Source organism: Drosophila simulans, chromosome 3L, assembly GCF_016746395.2.
Source record: "Drosophila simulans strain w501 chromosome 3L, Prin_Dsim_3.1, whole genome shotgun sequence".
NCBI lineage: Eukaryota > Metazoa > Arthropoda > Insecta > Diptera > Drosophilidae > Drosophila > Drosophila simulans.
This window is the reverse complement of record NC_052522.2, coordinates 1512765-1526437: the sequence shown is the minus strand read 5'-3', so window position 1 is coordinate 1526437 and position 13673 is coordinate 1512765. Positions and strand designations below refer to the sequence as shown.

The window sequence follows — 13673 nt, the reverse complement described above, 5'->3', positions numbered from 1 at the left end:
TTACAGTCAGCCATTTTCTATAGGGCATCGCGGATGCTTTTTCTCCCTGACCAAAGGATATTTGGTTTTCCCATCAAAATTCGTTGATTTCGAGACGTCAAATCGAAACCCCACGATAGCAGAGACCGTGTGTCGGCAGTGTGTGTGCAATTGGCAAGAGGAAATTGTCGGAAAGATTCCGTTTTGGACCCGCAAAGAGCAGTTAGCGCAGACGTCACACCTTTTCAGCCACCAATACGATTACAGCTACTAATACTACGGCCCTCAGACTAACAGAACAACAAAACCAGTGCTAGAGAAAGAGAAGAAGAATCGAGCCGCAAGTCCAAGTACTTAAAAAGTACTTTCGCCTCGAATTTAACTGCAGTTACTCGCAAAAGCCGCATTCGATTTTTTGGAAATATTACGCAAGTACTATTTCTAGTCGTACCCGTTGGATAATCATGGCTCAGTAAACATGAATCCGCAACGAGAATACTTTGCTCAGCGCACTCCGTGTGGAGACCTAGGCAAGACGCAATTAGCCGCCCACTGGCAGCTCTCCAGCACCCATACTATTACCCCTCCCCAAGACAAGTGCACCTCTAGTATCCACAACGATGGACAGCAACAACAGCAGCAGCAGCAAGAAGCAGTCTCAGTCCTCTCATCATGGCAAGTCCTCGTCTGCTGAATCGCAAAGGAAGTCCAGTGGTGGGTGCTCCATTCTCCTATTATTTTTGTATCCCGAAAAGGTTTTAATATAGGTGCAACCTTCTCCTCCGCAGAGTTACATACCAACAGCAACAAGCAGAGACACAGCCGTCGAAGGAATCAGGTTCCCACACCGCGCAACGATCAGCAACAACAGCCACAGCAGCCAGCGAAGCTACGTCCCAATGTGGACAAGCGTCCGAAGGCTCGCGGGTTTGGAGGGGGTTACGATTTCCCTTCACCCCGTGGCCAGGACGGGGCTTCAGGCAGCTCCCGACTAGCCTACTCCGCCACCGGCTACTCACGTAGCGGTGACTTTGACCATGAACTGAACTCTGTGTATACACAGGGCAGCAAGAAGCAGAATCTGAACCATCTGCTCAACTTCCACTGCGTGCCCAGGGAACTGGAGCGAGGACATCACCATCAGGCCCAGCAACACCACGGCTTGAGTGGCCGAAAGCAGCGCTACAACAAGGAGCAGTTCCTGCAGGCCAACTTTCAGTTCGTCATTAGATCGGGGGCAAAGGCTCAGGTTAATGGCTCGCCGGATGCACTCATCGATTGGAGCTACATCGAGCAGATCAACATACAGACCACTGAGGAGTTGCAGTGCCCCATCTGCCTGTACCCGCCTGTGGCTGCCAAGCTCACCAGATGCGGACACGCCTACTGTTGGCCTTGCTTGCTGCACTATCTTTCGCTGAGCGACAAAACCTGGCGCAAGTGCCCGATCTGCTATGACGCCATCCACGCGGGAGATCTGAAGAGCTGCACCATCGAACAGCTGAGGGACTTGCAAGTGGGCGAGAAGATTACCTTCCAGTTGATGCGGCGCCGCAAGGGCTCAATGTACATTGAAAAGCATGTTGCAGGATTGGGCGAAACAATTGAACGTTTCCCCTTTGTGTCCGCTGGTGAAGAGGCTAAACACTACTCGAAGTTTCTAATAGCGAAGCGGATGGATGTGGCCGCCATCATCGAGAGGGAGCGTTGCGAACTGCTAGCCGAATCGGATACCTCCTGCCCCGAAGATGTGTTTATCCAGCAAGCGCTGGTGATGCTTCAGGAGCGTGGCGAGAAGTTGGGACTCGAGAAACCAGATCCCAGAGAGGATGAAGACGAGACGGCACCTGTACTTTGCCTAGAAACCGAGACCAAGATTGATATTGAGAAGTCAGACGATGCCTCCATCTCGTCGGGAGAGGCATCTAGCAGCCTTAGCTACTCGAGCAACCATAATAAATACTATTATTTCTACCAGTCAAACGACGGACAGAATATTTACTTGCATCCCTTGAACGTGAAGATGCTTCAGGCTTGCTACGGCACCTTGGACTTGGGTCCGCTACTCATCGAAGCCCAAATCGTGCAGATGGAACAGCACTCCATGGATGAGGAGCATCGACGCAAGTTCACTTGTCTTGGGCACTTGCCTTTGACTTGTCAGTTTTCGGTTGTGGAAGTCGAACTGCAGCCGCCAGTGGTCTCTGGAGGAATACTCAAGCTCTTTAAGGGTAAGTCCACTAGGTCCATTTACAGCATAAGGCAAATATGTATTTTTTCCGCAGAGGACATTCTTCATCGTAAGAAGGAGCGACAGCGTCGGGATCGCGAGGAGCGCAAACGAGAGCAGCACATCAACGAGATAAATGACCGCCAGATGGGCAAACTTATTGCCAGTGCAGCTAACCTTGACCTAAGCTCCTCCCATGAGTTTCCCACTGTGAGTTAGCAATGCCTGCCGTTAGTGTCAATTATTAATATGTGATTTAATCTAAAGTGCGGTTTCGAGGAGGCTTTGCCCGCTCCCAGTGGTTCTGTGCCCGTGAACATCAGCAACCAGGACCACGGTTCCCGCTACTCCAGCGTCACTTTGGGCAGTCCCAAGCAGGAGTTGTGGCCCACCATTGGAAGTAATTCTCCTGGAGGAGCTGGCCCATCATTGGATATTCAGGTGGGCGCTTGGGGCCGTTCAGCTCCACCGCCGCCACGGGCTGTCATGGTCACAAGAACCAGTGATGAGGACCTTGAGCAGCGATCTGTGGGCCACTGGGGTCTGGGAGAACTTTTAGTTGGAGCCTTGGACCAGAAAAAGCAAAAGGTAGGAGCAGCTAAATCGAATGGAGCAGCTCCTGCGGAATCCAAGAAGCAAAAGAAGGCCAAGGGAAAGAAGATGGTTCCCCTGTTCGCCACGGGCATGAACAGAGCTCCATGAAGAGCTAGATGATGATCGCTTATGAAGTTACAAGATTTATTGTATTTTTGTTTTTATGCGAATATTTCAACGTTATTTTAAATAACAAATACGATTGTTCTTTCATTGAAGAGGATTTGGAAAATCATTCAGCTAATCTATAATTTAACCAAACATATATTCACAATACACATAAGATAACCAATAAAAGCAGCAACTACAATATGAAATAAACGCCTTTTTTACTTTCCTGCCAAAAGGAATATTCACAATTTAGCGCACACTTTTTCTGGTAGCTCTTTTAAATAGGTATAAAAGTGCCTATTGCGCTGTTCCATTAAACTACAAACAAATTTATTAACGTTTTAATTGATAGGAAGGGACCTAATTCGTCTTTAGTCGCTGCGTCGCTCGTTTACGACATCCCTATGTTCTGGTTGCTCCGAGTAACTGAGGTTTGCTGAGGCATTCACCTTATCAGGGCGCTTTAGTTTTCGAGTAAGGGATCCGCAACTAGCGGATCCGTAGTCTGGTGGCAGCTCCATGTACTCATCCTCAGAGTCTGGATCGTCTGTTGCGTCTGGATCGTCACCGTTTACGGAGCCATTCGGACTGCCTGGTGGGCTGAGGGCCTGAATGATTCGGCCCTTGGACTCGTTCCAGAAGGTGTTAAGCCGCTCCCTGCCGAACAGGAGCAGGAAGGCATCAATGAACTCGCGCGACTTCTCCTCCCACTTGGTGATGATGTCAACCTTGACTTTGGTCAGCTCCCGCTTGCCTCGTGTCTTCAGCTCGTCCATCTTGTTCTGCAGACGGAATTTCTTCTCGGAGAGAAAGGAGACGTTGAGCTCCTTGGCTGAGTAGCCTCTGGCCAGGTTCCTGCGCACATATACGTCGTAGTCCTTCACGATTCGGGCCACAATGTCCGACGTGGACACGCCCTCAGTGCGCTCCGTGGCCACGAACATTCCCTTCGCTTTGAGTGGAGCATATATGTCGTTGACTCCGCCAGCTCCATAGGGTATGTCATCGTGGGCTACAAAGTCGATCTTGTGCTCCTCGATGAACTCCTCATTTAGCGTCCACGGAGCATTCGGAACGATCTTGTGATAACGAATGGATCCACGAGTGTATAGAAACATTTGATTGGTTTCATTGAACACTTACCTCATCCACGTAGCGGCAGTGACGCACTCCCTCGTAGCGCTCGAATCCATTCATGACCGTGCGTCCCTTCATCCTGAGGGTCAGCTCATCATTGCACACGCCCACGATGAGATAGACGTTGGGAAACACATTCTTGGCCTGCATCAGTTGGCGGGCATGGCCCTGGTGGAACAGATCATATATGCCATCTGCGTAGACCCGCACCCTGCGCGTCGTCTTCCCAGCTCTGGCCATATGATAGGTGATCCTCTGTGTGTAGTCGCATCGCTCGAGCTCCAGCATGGCCTTGTCATCGTACGAGAAAGGCGCAGGCTGGCAAATGCTCTGGATGAGTTTGGGGAAGAGGGATTAGTATGTGGCAACTCTTTTTCCTCTTTGGAGTAGCCTTACAAAATCCTCAAAGTCCATAATAAGCGGTAGCATCTTAAACTCCGGCGGCGGAGACGGCGTGGCAGGAGCCGTCGACACTGGGGATACGTCGTCCTCTTCCGGCATTCTGTCCATTGCTTATAAAAATATATGTACGAGTATACACAACTAAGTACAGCACTAGTGGTCCGCTCAAGGGGATTTCGTCCGGACGACTGATTACATAAATTGAGACGGAACCGGCATAACCCTCTAGGCCTACTCTGTCGGGGATTGAGTCCGAGACTTTGAGCGAGAGATGCCCCCAACTGCGCACTAGCTGCGATCAGAATAAATTGGCGGCAACTGGTGGCGAATCAATACAATTGAGTCCAGCGGCTGGCGAGGCACACGACTTGGAGGCGGCTCTAGTCGCCGTCGCAGTCTCAGGCCCAAGCCTCTGGCTCGGATTCATCGCTCATCTTCAATTGCCGCAAATTGAGGCGCAAGCAAATAGGAAGCAGCGGGTCGGTCGCCTGACTTGGCACGGGTCCGCCGATTCGATCAGGCGATGGGCGCATCTACATATAAACCGCAGCGCCATTAAACAAATCAGTGAACCGCTTCCAGCCGGTGAATGGGCAGCTAATTGCGAGGGAATGGGTGTCCAATCAAGGCAAACGGTTTCATCATCATCGGTGGCTGGCGCTCAAGAATTCCACCAGTGCCATGGATGGCCGCTGAATCGGATGCGCAATTGCTGGATAAACGTATGGGATAGCAAACTGATTCACAAGCCACTCGCTTACTTCTATTTCCTTTCGATTCAATGTTTATTTTTCAAAAAATATTTAACAAAGCATTTGCAATAGTTCCGCTATTGCCAACTGTTACTAATTACTTGTTTTCTTTTTTTTGCATTTTCCGAATGTATTTCGTAATTTGTTTGGATTTCTCTATATTGGTTGGTGTTCTGGTTGCGGTGTGTTAACTTAGTTTAATGTTATGCGAAATAATTTAATATAAATATTTCTAGATACTTTCGGCACCTGAATCTGCCGCCACTGCCGATTGATTTCGTGCACAGTCCGCCGAGTGCCTAATACAAAAATGAGTCTTTTCCGCGTTGGTGGTTGCTTGTCCCACACACACAACTGAATTAGCTACAGGATTCCCTCGATTCTCACAGATGGAGATGGGCAGGTGGAGTTGAGGAAGGAGGGGAACGAGTGCCAACTAAAACATTGGGATTACAGTACCACTTAGGGCTAGAGTAAATATAAGTGTGTGTTCGTGGAGCCTGCGTGGCGATCCTGGGGCATCTATAGTGTGCCGTCGAACTAGTTGCAAACAAGTCCATTCACAATAGCATCAAAGACATTAAGAGAAGAAGAAAAGATCGGGCTGGCCCGCACTAGAATCAATCGCTGCGCCGCTCGTACTCCGCATCCGCATCCTCGTCCCCATCCGCTTCCAGGTCGGGTGATCGGCTCTGCAGACTCTGGTAACTGCGGCGGGCCAGCGAGGAGCGCTTCTGCTTCGGCCTCTGTTTGCCGTTCAGCGATCCACTGCTGCCGCTGCCGCTGCCCCCGCTCAACTTCTCGGCCATTTCCAAGTACTCGTCAATAGTTTCGCTGTAGTCCTCGCCGCCCTCCGTGTCATCACCGTTTACGGATCCCGACGGGCTGCCCGGCGGACTGAGTGCCTGCAGAAGCTTGCCCTTCGACTCGTTCCACAAGTGATTCAGGTTCTCACGTCCGAACAGCAGCAGGAAGGTGTCGATGAACTCGCGCGACTTCTCCTCCCACTTGGTGATGATGTCCACCTTCACCTTGCTCAGCTCGCGCTTGCCGCGCGACTTCAGCTCGTCCATCTTGTTCTGCAGCCGGAACTTCTTCTCGGACAGGAACGACACATTGAGTTCCTTGGCCGAATAGCCTCTGGCGAGATTACGACGCACATACAGATCGTAATCCTTGACGATCCGGGCCACGATGTCCGAGGTGGACACGCCCTCAGTGCGCTCCGTGGCCACGAACATGCCGCGCGCCTTGAGAGGAGCATAGATGTCGTCCATGCCATCGGTTACATACGGAATGTCGTCGTGGGCCACAAAGTCAATTTTGTTGTCGGCGATGAATTCATCGGACAGAGTCCATGGCGCATTCTGGACGATCTGCAAGACAGAGTAAGATGCTATAGACCGATAGATCTAATCAGTGCCGGGCACAACATACCTCGTCCACATAGCGGCAGTGACGCACTCCCTCGTATCGCTCGAAGCCGTTCATCACGGTGCGACCCTTCATGCGGTGGGTGAGCTCATCGTTGCACACGCCCACAATTAAGTACACGTTGGGAAAGATATTCTTGGCCTGCATTAGTTGGCGGGCGTGGCCCTGGTGGAACAGATCGTAGATGCCATCGGCGTAGACCCTCACCCTGCGGGTCGTCTGTCCGGAGCGGGCCATTTGGTAGGTGATCCTCTGAGTGTAGTCACACCTATCCCGCTCCAGCATGGCCTCCTCGTCGTGAGAGTAGGGCGCCGGCTTGCAAATTGTCTGCAGGAAGAAAAGTTCCCGATTAGTTGGGCCATTCAACTGGACGATTGGGTCCTTAGCCTACACATTCTTTCTCAATCTTATCACACATCGTCGGAAATATACGACATATACTCGAACATTGATTTCAAATGAGTTCAGCTACTACGATTGAGCTACTATTTAAACTAATCTTTGCATCCTAACTCATTAGGTAGGTTCCCTCTTGACTACTTACAGCAAAATCGGAGGCTCCGCTGAAGAATTGCTGCGAGGTGGATGCGGGCACCACCCGGTGATTCGGCGACGCCTGCTGCTGCGGGACGTACTTCCGCTTGACGCCGTTGAGGTAATCCGACTGTGGGGGCAGCAGGTCCTCGGCGGCCGCTGCTTCGCCGCCATCGTCGGCGTCGCTCTGTGAGATGGTGCGTGTGCTGTCCCGCAGGGTGGTGGCCGAGGTAGTGGGCTCGCTGGCTCCCTCGCCGACCACCAGGACGCTCTCCAGTTGGCCGGGCCGGCTCTTGGACTTGCCGGGGCTGTTTGTGCGCTGATCCTGGACTTCCGTTACCTTTGTGGCGCTGCTGGAGGCGGTGGACGAGGGCATGGCAATGGCTATCTCGTAGGTCCGCTTCCGGGTGGTCAGTGTGGAGCCGGGGGAGGCGCTGCTGCTGGGCGTGGCCGGTGGCGATGTGCTGTTAATTGTGCTTTTGGCGAGTATCGATGAGGTGGCCATCGCAGCGAATGTTTGGGAGCGGCAGTTTTAACGGCTTCGCGACGCGGTGACGGAGGAACAGAGATTCAATTGACTTTCAGCTGGAAGAGATCGAGAAACAGATTGGTTACTATCAATGCTCTACATTTCTTTCCCATATTTTGTGTGCTACGTTTCTTTACATCACATTTACATCACACTTATGAAATTAGAAAGTTTTTCTTTGAATTTGGTTAGCTTTGCGTTATTTTTATATGTAGTTGCAAGCATCATTTATCATATTTTTTCATTCGTTGAATTTTATTCAAATTAGGGGCTTCCCCTTTGCCATTTACTCCACCACTTTAAACTTTTAACTTTTAAGCAAAGGGTTAATTAGTTTTCTTAAAAAGGAATACCAATTTTACTTTAATGAACCAACACAAGCTGCATTTTTGTTTAGTTTCATCTACACATTTGCACTTGTTTACCAAGCAATTTATAAATAAAATCCAATAAAGCAGTAAACAATTCGAAATAAACAAAGTTATTTTTGAAATACCATTTAATGCATTGGTGCATAAGCAAAAATATATTACACATTCGCGCAGCTAATTAAATTTGCGCTGGAAAATTACTTGCTTGTGAAACCATTTTTTATGTAATCAGATATTCCCTTTTTATTAACCCAAATATTTATGACTCGGGTGGCAATAGTTCGGGCTATTTTGTGCTGACGACACGTGACACCTGACCCCGCGCCCCCAGCCACGCCCCTTTTCTTCGAAGTTGAGCCACGGCCAAATCGATTTCAGTTTTAATTGCCAAATGGCCGATTCAATTCGCCACGCGCATCGCACCAGAGAAATTCCGCAGAAAAAAAAGCGCAACTGAAACAGCGACCACATCGGCGGGTAAACAACAACACGGCTCGGTGTCGGTAATAATAGACAGCCAGAGACACGTAGTGCTCTCGAGAGGAGCGGGATGATGAGCAAGTGAAGCGCTGGGGGGCAGCAGAGCAGGGTGGGCGGAACTAGTTCCGAGTGGCGCTGCACTTTACGTAAACAAGTGCAGATGGAACACGTGAGCCGGACACGATGACCCAATCCCGCCTGAGAGCTGGGCGCCAATCCTCTCGTGCTCCATGGCACACCCAGCAAAAGCAGCACGCAGGAAGTTTCACTTGGGATTGGTTAAGTCATATGTACATATTTCAGCTACCGGGAATTTTCAATGACGAATTTCCCGAAGGTCGTTCTAAATCAGTTTTTGTGCCAAAAAACATCGATGCTGCGTGCGAAATAATTAAACAAGATCGTCATATGTGCACATATGTACATAAGTAGGTAGCATTGCGTATTTTGGGGCATTTGCTTGCAACTGCATATTTGTTCATAATAAATATTAATATTACTACCATAAATTCCTCATTTTTTAAATGCTTTCTTCGATAATATTGTAAATAGGCCCACTGTGCAGTCGGTCAGCTGTCTCGTGCGTGGCTAACAATAATTTTAGGTAGACGATTTCCCATGTTTATTCATCGTGGCACACATGCCTATTTACATATGAATCTATGTGTGTGGATAGCGTCGGCATATTTCTTGACATTGGGAATACGTCAGAGATTTCTATACCTTATCTGGAGGAGCCCCTCCTGGCGACTCCAAAGGGGAGCAGGGTGCTTGTTTTTGGGAGAAGTGTTCAAGGTTTTCGTTCAAGAGACGTGAGTCACTTGGCAGCCGCTTTCAGTTCAAGTTCAAGCCATAAAAATCTCTGAATAATTTCGGATCTGATGTAAGCGTTGTTTGGAATTGAACGAATTTATTGTACCTTCCCCGCAGAACATGCTAATTCTGTTGCCAAGTCGAATTTCGGCCACCTTTCGCAATCTTCAGCTGTCGTACGTCACAAGTCAAAGTCGTACGATCTACAGTCACTGCTCGCTATAAGAAACCTTTCAGTTCTTCAAATTCATGAAAATATGACTAATTACAAAAGTTATGTTGTTTCATTGATTGCCTAATCTAATAATTATTAGAAGTTCCTTTATTTTCGAAAAACATAGCAGTAGTGACTCACAATTTCCAGCTTGACGACACTCGTAGTTTCTTTTTTTAAATCACTACTGGCACATCAGTTTAGATTAAAAATATTCGTGATTTAACAATGCGCGATAATAAATCAATTCTTATCACGATGATTTTTGGAAACAAATATCTTAAGCAACAGCAAAGCAAGCCAAACATATCTAATCTCACTGGCGAGTGCCTACTGTAATGACTTTGGCTTTTAAACTGTGGTGACGAAGAACCACCTCCATTGAAGCGAGTCCAAACGTAAACAAAGCCGGGGGAGATTTCCATTTGAAGTGGACAAGTGTGGAACCCGTAAAATCGATTCCCAAATTGCCGGGCACTAAAAGCAGGTGAGAGATAAGATCCCCATACCTGCTGCTAACTTATCTGGGAGAAGAACAATATTTCTGCGCCTGACGGTCGCTTCCGCTGCACTCGAATCGCGAATCGCGGGTATCTGGAAACACGATAAATGCGTTTGGCGGAAACGAGCCGTGTTTCACTGTTTCCAGCGATAAGACCAATTCGCCTTTAATTATGGTTAGCACTCGGCAAACACCCTGCATGTCTGATAATCGCACCGCCCGATCTTTGCCAGCCTGGCAAAACGGATGGCGGGCCAAGTTCGCTATCAGCACGGGCTTATTTCATTATAATACACTTCTACGGACTACACATCGTACGTATTTTCTTCAGACGGAGGTCAGGCGAACCCTGCGATCGGGGAATTTGTGGAAGTACGAGCAAGATCATAATGAAATCGCGTGATTATCTGCTACTACTTCAATCATATACAATACATATCTGAAGCCATGTTCTTAAATCTATAATATAGTTTTTTCTGAAGAAGCCGGCCATAAAGTGCTGTTTAATAGTATTCTCAACTAAATAAAATCCTTGGAACCACTTCCATTATCTCAAAAACACTCAAAAAACATAGAAAATCTTTGCAAACATTTACACAAATGGAAAATTTAAACATGTAACCGTAATTGACCCTTAATGGTTGAGATATAATGATTTAGTTACGTTTTTCATGTAAACCGGATGTGTTCAGATCACTCGGTACGACAAATTAAATTAGATCAAGCGGTGAGCGTGAGAAGATAATCACATTTTTTAATACAATTAACTATTGTTTTTCACTCTTTGGACCAAACACCGTGTAGTTCTGGGCTAACACTTCCTAAAAGGCCAAAGAACTTTGGCGAATCTCACGGCAAAGTAAGAGATGATTTTGGAGTTTGGCTTTCGGCTGTTCGTTCGCTTTCGGCCAACAGCTAAAGGTCGAAAGTACAGTTCTGGGTGTGAGCCCAAACCACTGAGTATCAAAGACTACCTCGGGTTTATTCAAATCTGCGCGCGTACGAGTGCTTTCGCCATTGATAAGCTGCGATCGGTGGACAATTATAGACTGATCGTGGGGTGTACTCCAATAGTACACACAAGCAATTTGCATTGATAACCTTGGGGCGTGGGCTTATCACTAATGGACTTAATGGAATACGCCGAAAAAATCAGTTGACGTCAACTGTGATTTTCGGATGCTACGTGCGAGAATGCTCTGGGAACTATCGGTCTGGGAGTAGGAACTGTAGTTTACCCACTGGCACGTTTTTCTGGGGCACCCTACTTAGCATTTACAGCGCTTTAGGGCTCCAAGGCGGGAGATAAGATTGTCTAGAAGAATTGCACAATGCCCACTATTTTGTACATATATAAATATGTATATGTCCGTCTCTTTTTCTCAGTCACCTACGCACCGAATACGAATTTCATTGAGCAGCCGAAACAGCTGACTCTGATAGTGCGTGTGATCTCTCCAAACACGCGCGTGCACTCTCTCGCTCTCCGCCACTCTGTTGTGTTTGGCTGGAAAAGAGCGACCACGCAACGCAACGGTAAAAAGGCGCTTGGGAAAGTGGAGCACGTAGCGTGACTAACACTTGCCCCATTGGAATGACGCTGCCGCTGGGGAAATCGTACGATCGCAGGGCAAAGTACGGCCCCAAAACGACGCGTCATCGAGCGAGATGTTGTCAGCGACATAGAGAGAGAGGGGAGGCGTGGAGGCGGGTGTTCACCTGCTGCAAGTTCCGACGCGAAAAATCATACGACAAGCATGACGTGGCGACGGCCAATTAATGGCGTCGTCTTGCCGGCTGCAAAAAGCGAGACGGAAAAAATCGATAAGCGGTGGCAGCGCAGCAGCTGTTCGTCGCGGGGAATAAACAGAGCAGAGCAGAGCAGGAGACGGTGATTATGTAAACAAGCCTTGAGGAGCCAGAATCCAAAACGCACATTCGGCCTCTGAAGAAAAGAAAGAGAACAAGCTTTCGCTCTCTCTCCCTTCTGCTCACGTCATCCGCTCGGCACCGTGAATGTGTCTGCATTTCCCAGTGACCCGCATTGAAAAAACGCACCGAACCAAAATAGTTTCCACTCTCCACTTACTTTCCAATTTCTTCCAACTCGGAACGGTTCTTTCGATTATCGATTGGAGCTGCTCCCTTCTTTTCTCAGCTTGTCGAAGCTAATCTTGGTTTTCGGCTGGAATGACACACACACGAAACGCGGACCACAAGTCACTCCACTCGGCCTGTTAACAATTCGTTTGTTGTTCGTCGGGCACAAACACAATTTCGAATAACGCTAGGGAACAAAAGTTCTTAGAGGTGGAAGCGCACTCAGTTCCATTTCGATACCATCGATGATGGAGATGGGGAGACCGATATCTTATCGAATACTGTCACGGTTTTGGGTCGTGGAATGAATGAACTTTAAACAGTTATCGAAATAGTTTAAAAATTCAATAAAATTCAATTTAAAAGATTTTAGAATCATAATAAATTTTAAAATTTAAATTACATTTAATAGTAATCAAAAAATAAAACTGGTTATGAATCGTAAACCTACCTTTTGCGGCACAAACGTAACATGTTCATTCACGTCATGTTTTCTCGAAATTGTTAATCATATTAATGAAGTTTCAATAAGCCTTGCGTATTTAATAATACTATGTGAATGTTGTCATATTCTGGAAAATCTTTCTGCAAAATAAGTAACAAGCAATGAGCATAAAAATTATTTTGTTTTTAATCGCCATCGAGGTAGTACGATCTAATATTTTTCTTCAATCTGAGAACCCCTTTCCCTTTAGTGCAACCAGACATTCGGCATAGGTCTTCGTTCCCTAATCCTGGAGGCGCACAATCGAAGGAGGGCCAAGTACGGAAATCAGCCGATGGTTCTGGACGAAGATCTCTGTACAGAGTGTTCAGAATACGCTGAGGCAAGTCTTTCGGCCTCTGTATACATACCTAAATTACTTAAAATTGAACAGTCTCCATCGTCCTCTAGGAAATAGTCAGGAATGATGGTGTTTACACAGAGAACTACTTGGAATACCTATACGCAACGGGCCCAATAACGGGCAAGCACATTCAAGTCGTGTGCGTTTTCCGGGATGCCTTACCTAGGGAATGTGTTCGAATTTGGTTTCATTACCGAGGCTTCGCCGAGAACACAAAGTATTACAGGTTTACGGCCATGATATGGAACGCCTCCACCAGGCTTGGCGTTGGACTAGGGAGAATGTGAGTATCTGATAAAATTACTCCTCCATGGCAAGACGAAGTGCAAGATAATTGCGTCTTCCGCAGACAAGAAACGCGATACCTAGTAGTGAGGTATGCTCCTCCTGGAAACGTTTTGGAAGAGATGGCGTCCAATGTTCCCAAGCGACCGACAACGTTTTGGGATACGGAACACATTAGCGGTGACCACGGGTCTGAGTCCACAGTTCGCATAACATTTGCTCGCAATGGCGTCCACAACATTTTTGGTAACTGGCTATCTTTCGTAACGACCTTATTAAATTTATATCTGTGCGGAACTTCCAGAATTTTGTAAATTTTCCAGCGCTATTCGAAGTAAATGCCATACTTGTAAGCGTA

At 47.7% G+C, this 13673-nt stretch overlaps 4 protein-coding genes across 8 annotated transcripts; 2 read left to right on the top strand and 2 right to left on the bottom strand.

Moving 5' to 3' along the window:
• The first annotated feature begins 557 nt into the window (after positions 1 to 557).
• LOC6736358 (RING finger protein 10) lies at positions 558 to 3120 on the top strand. The gene is made up of 4 exons (XM_002083198.4): positions 558 to 693; positions 768 to 2210; positions 2265 to 2419; positions 2477 to 3120. The coding sequence occupies exons 1-4, from the start codon at positions 600 to 602 to the stop codon at positions 2909 to 2911; spliced, it is 2127 nt and encodes a 708-aa protein (XP_002083234.1). The 5' UTR covers positions 558 to 599; the 3' UTR covers positions 2912 to 3120.
• Positions 3109 to 4709, bottom strand: LOC6736357 (choline-phosphate cytidylyltransferase A). The gene is made up of 3 exons (XM_002083197.4): positions 4448 to 4709; positions 4058 to 4381; positions 3109 to 3993 (listed from the first exon to the last, which is right to left on the bottom strand). The coding sequence occupies exons 1-3, from the start codon at positions 4559 to 4561 to the stop codon at positions 3286 to 3288; spliced, it is 1146 nt and encodes a 381-aa protein (XP_002083233.1). The 5' UTR covers positions 4562 to 4709; the 3' UTR covers positions 3109 to 3285.
• A 501-nt stretch (positions 4710 to 5210) lies between these two features.
• On the bottom strand, positions 5211 to 12439 carry LOC6736356 (choline-phosphate cytidylyltransferase A). Of its 3 annotated transcripts, none has more exons than XM_016170628.3 (4): positions 12172 to 12439; positions 7184 to 7758; positions 6643 to 6966; positions 5211 to 6581 (listed from the first exon to the last, which is right to left on the bottom strand). In XM_016170628.3, exons 2-4 carry the CDS (start codon positions 7676 to 7678, stop codon positions 5826 to 5828), a joined length of 1575 nt encoding a protein of 524 aa, XP_016029846.1. In that variant the 5' UTR covers positions 7679 to 7758; positions 12172 to 12439; the 3' UTR covers positions 5211 to 5825. The 3 variants fall into 3 exon arrangements, with proteins under 3 accessions (XP_016029846.1, XP_016029844.1, XP_016029847.1); XM_016170626.1 differs by lacking the exon at positions 12172 to 12439 and adding an exon at positions 8279 to 8555; XM_016170629.3 differs by lacking the exons at positions 7184 to 7758; positions 12172 to 12439 and adding an exon at positions 7031 to 7137.
• Positions 12440 to 12465: 26 nt separating this feature from the next.
• On the top strand, positions 12466 to 13673 carry LOC6736355 (Golgi-associated plant pathogenesis-related protein 1). 3 transcript variants are annotated; one of them, XM_002083195.3, is made up of 4 exons: positions 12669 to 12827; positions 12878 to 13009; positions 13078 to 13313; positions 13380 to 13673. In XM_002083195.3, the coding sequence occupies exons 1-4, from the start codon at positions 12789 to 12791 to the stop codon at positions 13627 to 13629; spliced, it is 657 nt and encodes a 218-aa protein (XP_002083231.1). In that variant the 5' UTR covers positions 12669 to 12788; the 3' UTR covers positions 13630 to 13673. The 3 variants fall into 3 exon arrangements, with proteins under 3 accessions (XP_016029843.1, XP_002083231.1, XP_016029842.1); XM_016170483.2 differs by having other exon boundaries at positions 12682 to 12830; XM_016170484.3 differs by lacking the exon at positions 13380 to 13673 and having other exon boundaries at positions 12466 to 12830; positions 13061 to 13220.

Coding starts and splice junctions, on each gene's coding strand:
- LOC6736358 (XM_002083198.4), top strand. CDS start 600: ATGGACAGCAACAACAGCAGCAGCAGCAAGAAGCAGTCTCAGTCCTCT. Junction 2,211..2,264: donor AATACTCAAGCTCTTTAAGG/GTAAGTCCACTA, acceptor TTTTTTCCGCAG/AGGACATTCTTCATCGTAAG. Junction 2,420..2,476: donor CCTCCCATGAGTTTCCCACT/GTGAGTTAGCAA, acceptor TTTAATCTAAAG/TGCGGTTTCGAGGAGGCTTT.
- LOC6736356 (XM_016170628.3), bottom strand. CDS start 7,678: ATGGCCACCTCATCGATACTCGCCAAAAGCACAATTAACAGCACATCG. Junction 6,967..7,183: donor GCGGAGCCTCCGATTTTGCT/GTAAGTAGTCAA, acceptor TTCTTCCTGCAG/ACAATTTGCAAGCCGGCGCC. Junction 6,582..6,642: donor ACTGCCGCTATGTGGACGAG/GTATGTTGTGCC, acceptor TCTGTCTTGCAG/ATCGTCCAGAATGCGCCATG.
- LOC6736357 (XM_002083197.4), bottom strand. CDS start 4,561: ATGGACAGAATGCCGGAAGAGGACGACGTATCCCCAGTGTCGACGGCT. Junction 4,382..4,447: donor TTATGGACTTTGAGGATTTT/GTAAGGCTACTC, acceptor AAACTCATCCAG/AGCATTTGCCAGCCTGCGCC. Junction 3,994..4,057: donor ACTGCCGCTACGTGGATGAG/GTAAGTGTTCAA, acceptor CGTTATCACAAG/ATCGTTCCGAATGCTCCGTG.
- LOC6736355 (XM_016170483.2), top strand. CDS start 12,789: ATGAGCATAAAAATTATTTTGTTTTTAATCGCCATCGAGGTA. Junction 12,831..12,877: donor TTTTAATCGCCATCGAGGTA/GTACGATCTAAT, acceptor CTTTCCCTTTAG/TGCAACCAGACATTCGGCAT. Junction 13,010..13,077: donor AGTGTTCAGAATACGCTGAG/GCAAGTCTTTCG, acceptor ATCGTCCTCTAG/GAAATAGTCAGGAATGATGG.